The sequence below is a fragment of the Palaemon carinicauda genome, chromosome 16, assembly GCF_036898095.1.
Source record: "Palaemon carinicauda isolate YSFRI2023 chromosome 16, ASM3689809v2, whole genome shotgun sequence".
Taxonomy (NCBI): domain Eukaryota; kingdom Metazoa; phylum Arthropoda; class Malacostraca; order Decapoda; family Palaemonidae; genus Palaemon; species Palaemon carinicauda.
In genome coordinates this window covers 94,252,855-94,257,324 of record NC_090740.1, presented here as the reverse complement: position 1 = coordinate 94,257,324, position 4,470 = coordinate 94,252,855, and the positions used below count along the sequence as shown (strand labels likewise).

The 4,470-nt window shown below is 38.5% G+C and overlaps 1 protein-coding gene across 1 annotated transcript; it reads right to left on the bottom strand.

The window, feature by feature from the left end:
• Nucleotides 1-3,668: 3,668 nt before the first annotated feature.
• On the bottom strand, nucleotides 3,669-4,205 carry LOC137655438 (uncharacterized). Its single transcript, XM_068389333.1, has 2 exons — nucleotides 3,955-4,205; nucleotides 3,669-3,864 (listed from the first exon to the last, which is right to left on the bottom strand). Exons 1-2 carry the CDS (start codon nucleotides 4,203-4,205, stop codon nucleotides 3,669-3,671), a joined length of 447 nt encoding a protein of 148 aa, XP_068245434.1.
• Between the last annotated feature and the right edge of the window lie 265 nt (nucleotides 4,206-4,470).

Here is a 4,470-nt window from a genome sequence, read left to right as displayed (position 1 = left end):
GAGAGAGAGAGAGAGAGAGAGAGAGAGAGAGAGAGAGCGATAGCAAAAATATCCGACTTTTTACTTCTTCCAGCCATAACTTGCGGCAATATGACATTGAACTAAGAGAGAGCATTACCATGACACATAATGTATGTTCGTGTAACCCACTGGTTCAGGGAATCAACGGCATTGAAGCGTGATAATATTATTACTCCTAAGAGTCTTATTATTATTATTATTATTATTATTATTATTATTATTATTATTATTATTATTATTATTATTATTATTATTATTATTATTATTATATAAATTACTTAATAAGCTATATCATTTTTATTATTATTATAATTATTGCTATCCAAGCTACAACTCTAGTTAGAAAAGGAAAATGCTGTAAGCACAAGGGCTCCTACAGGGAAAAATTACCCAGTGATGAAATGAAATACAGATATGAGTAAATGATGAAAATATATTATCAATAAATCCTTTTGAAAACAGTAACAGACATGTCTTATATAACCTATAAAAACACTTATGTCAGACTATTCCACAACAAAAATATTTGTTGCAACTTTGAACTTTTGAAGTTTTAATAATTCAACTACCTGATTAGAAAGATCATTCCACAACTTGGTCACGTCTGGAATAAAACTTCTAAAATACTGTGTAGTATAGAGCCTCGTGATGGAGAATGCCTGACTATTAGAATTAACTGCTTACCTATTATTACGAACAGGATGGAATAGTCCAAGAAGATCTGAATGTAAAGGATGGTCAGAGTTATGAAAAATCTTATGCAACATGCACAATGAACTAATTAAACGACGGTGCCAAAGATTAACATCTACATCAGGAATAAGAAATTTAATAGACCGTAAGTTTCTGTCAAACAAATTAGGATGAGAATCAGCAGCGGAAGACCAGACATGAGAACAGAACTCAAAACAAGGTAGAATGAAAGAATTAAAACATTTCCTCAGAATAGCTTGATCACTGAAAATCTTGAAAGACTTTCTCAATAAGCCGATTTTTTGTGCAATTGAAGAAGACACAGACCTAATGTGTTTCTCACAAGTAAAGTTGCTGTTGAGAATCACACCTATAATTTTAAATGAATCATACAAATCTAAAGAATATTATCAATACTGAGATCCGGATTATGAGTAGCCACTATCCTTGACCTCCTTAAAATTATACTTCGACTTTTAATAGGATTCAACTTCATACCCAATAATTTTTAAAATACACTAATTTTAGCCACATCTCTATTAAGGGATTCAGCAACCCCAGATCTACATTTAGTGGATGGAATTCATGAAAAGAGAGTAGCTGCATACGCGACAAACTTGTTTTCTAGACCAAACCACATGTCATGTGTATATAGTATGAGAAGTAATGGGCCAAGAACACTACCCTGTGAAACACCGGATATCTCATTCCTATAGTCACTACGGTGCCATTAACAACTATTCTTTGAGATCTATTAATTAAAAAATCAATAATGATGGAAAAAAAAAAAAAAAAAAAAAAAAAAAAAAAAAAAAAAAAAAAAAAAAAAACACTCTCAACTGTCTCAGTTTCAAAAAGAGGGCCTCATGATTAACACGGTCAAAGGCAGCACTAAAATCAAGGCCAATCATACTAACTTCCTGACCACAATCAAGGGACTTCTGTACAGCATTGGAGATTGTATGAATGGCATCACATGCTCCAAGGCCTACTTGAAAACCAAATTGCAAACCAGGGAATAAATGATTACCTTCAGCAAACTTATTAAGTCATTTTGCCAAATAACGTTCAAAATATTTAGATAATATATGAGTTATGGAAATTGGACTTGGGTTACTACAAACACTTACATAATGGAGTAAAATTACCAATTCTCCAACAAGTGATAAAAGCTCCTCTTCTTGCTAAATTGCACAAAGTAACAGATACCTTTGGAGCTAAGAAATCTGCAGTCTTTATAAAAACCAAAGGAGAAATGCCATTTGGATCTATACCTCCATAAGCCTCAAGGTCCATCAACAGAGCTTTAATTTCAAGAGAGCAAAAAGCTAAACTAGCTAGTTTAGCCTCAGGAAAACAAAATTGTGGAAGTTCAAGATTTTCATTACTCTGTTTACTGTTAAAGACATCAGCCAAAAGGGTTGCCTTTTCCTTTGAACAGCGAGTGACTGAGCCATCCGGCTCAAGTAAAGGAGGAACTATTACATCTACACCAAAGAGTGCAGATTTAAGGGAAGACTACCATTTATGTTCCTGAGTTATACCCGAAAGGGATTCTTTTATGGTTAAATTGTATTCCTTTTCAGTTGAGACAAAAACTCTCTTAGCAAAAGCTCGAAGCTGAGTATAGTTATTCCAGATAAAATCTGATCTGTTACCCTTCCTAAGATGATAGGCCTCCTGCTTTTCCAAATAAGCACGTTTACAATCATCATTGAACTACGATTTATTCTTCACTCGGTACCTTTGCACACAAGAAGGGATACGCCTATCAATTATGTTGACTAGATTTCCATTCAAAGGGACAACAGGATCAAAACTACTATATAATTGTGACCAACTCAAGCACAAAAGATCAAATAAAATCCTATTTCAGTCTGCTTGAGATTTCATATAAATTTTACAAGAGTATGCTATATCAGGGACAAGCTGCTCGGTCTTCACTACTAACGAAATCAAGGCATGATCAGATGTCCCGACTGGAGAACCAACCTTACTATAGTCCATTTCTTTAAGCGATGCAGACTTGCACCGACTGGCAGCGGTGCCCTTTTGGCTCGGAAAATTTTCCTGATCGCTGATTGGTTAGAATTATATCGTCCAACCAATCAGCGATCAGCAAACTTTTACCGAACTAAAAGGACACCGCTACGAGTCGGTGCAAATCTGCATCCCTAAAAGAAATTGACTTTAGTTATAATCCCAGGGGAGTCAGTGTATACGAGGTCGACGCAACTACCATATGTATGAGTAGCTTTACTTATGATTTGCTCACAGCCTGATTCAGAGGCAAAGTCTGAAACTCTTAAGCCATGGCAATCGGTAGGAGAGATGGAACTGAAGCACTCGCTATGGTGAACATTGAAATCACCAAAAAAAGACAAAAGAAGCCTTTCTATCATATGGTCTGCCATTCCTCTGAAAAGACTGGATGAGCAGGTACACAGGTACGGAGTGGGCGGCAATACAAAATCTGTGCTGGAGAGCGGCCTGTGAAGTTTGGAGTATGACGCAGTTCCAGGAGGCCTCGATCAAATTCTTCGCAGTCAATATTGCCAGAAGGTGCTGTCTTGAGAATTAAGTGCTTAATGGCTTTTACAGAAGCTTCTGCATGGCAATTAGACTGCGGGTAATGTGGTGACGACATGATATGGTGGACACCCCATCTCATCATGAAATCTTGGAAGTCTTTGCTGGCGAATTGAGGGCCACCATCAGTACTGAGATGAAGGGAAACACCAACTTCCCTGAACTAACGACAGAAGATTCGTATGGTGTTCGAAGCAGTAGTGTCTCCCTTACATGGTATCACAACAGGCCACCCAAAGAGTTGATCGGTTACAACGAGGAAGGACTTCCAAGCGACAATGAAAAAGTCAGCTGAGACAGACTCAAAAGGCCTCGTAGGGTGGTCATCATTCCTGCTGAAGGCTAGGCTGCAACATTTGGCATGATTAACAAGCTCTGATAGTACTGGTGATGTCTGAATCAATTCCAGGCCAAAAAACGGTCTGTCTTGCACGTCTCTTTGGGGCTTCCACTCCTTGATGACTATCATGAAGACTAGCGAGAGTACGACGGCGGAGGGCAGTAGGGACGACAATTCTTGCTCCATAGAGAACCAGATCGCCATCAGTTGAGAGGTTTTCCCTTAATTTCCAGAAAGGGAGTAACGACTGGTGTTGGTTATAGAGGCTTGATGGAAATCCTGAAGTCACACAATTCACAAGACGGGTATACGATGGATCAGCTCTTGCTGCAGCTTGGAGTTCCTGAAGTGTCCTATCTGCATCTTGGGGCGTAGAATCTTCTTCGGCGATGACAGCATTGACATTGACGATATATCTGACGTGTGTTGCTACATTAGCACAAGTGATATCATCTTCTGTAGTAAGCTGACTGACTGGAGTTCGAGATAAGGCATCTGGAATGCTGAGCTGCTTTCCAGCTTGCCACACTGCTGTGAATAGGTACTGTGAAATCTTTTCCATGAGACGCTAAAGGCGAGGATTTTCCACTGTATCAAGTATATGATGATTTAGAATTGGGATGAGTGGCCGGTGATCAGTCATCAGAGTAAAATGCTGAAGACCAGCTAGATACATTCTACACTTAGACATAGCCCAGACCACAGCTAACAACTCTAGCTCTATATTAGCGTAGCGAGACTTGGCATCTGTGAGGAAGCGGGAGCCACATTGAACTAGACGAAGTCTGCCATTACTATGGTCCTTTAAAAGGGCGTATCCAATTCCA

Excerpts from the sequence above, each read along its gene's own strand:
- LOC137655438 (XM_068389333.1), bottom strand. The coding sequence starts at position 4,205 with ATGGAAAAGATTTCACAGTACCTATTCACAGCAGTGTGGCAAGCTGGA. Across the intron at positions 3,865-3,954 it reads GCAGCAAGAGCTGATCCATC|GGAAAACCTCTCAACTGATG; the intron begins GTATACCCGTCT and ends CTGGAAATTAAG.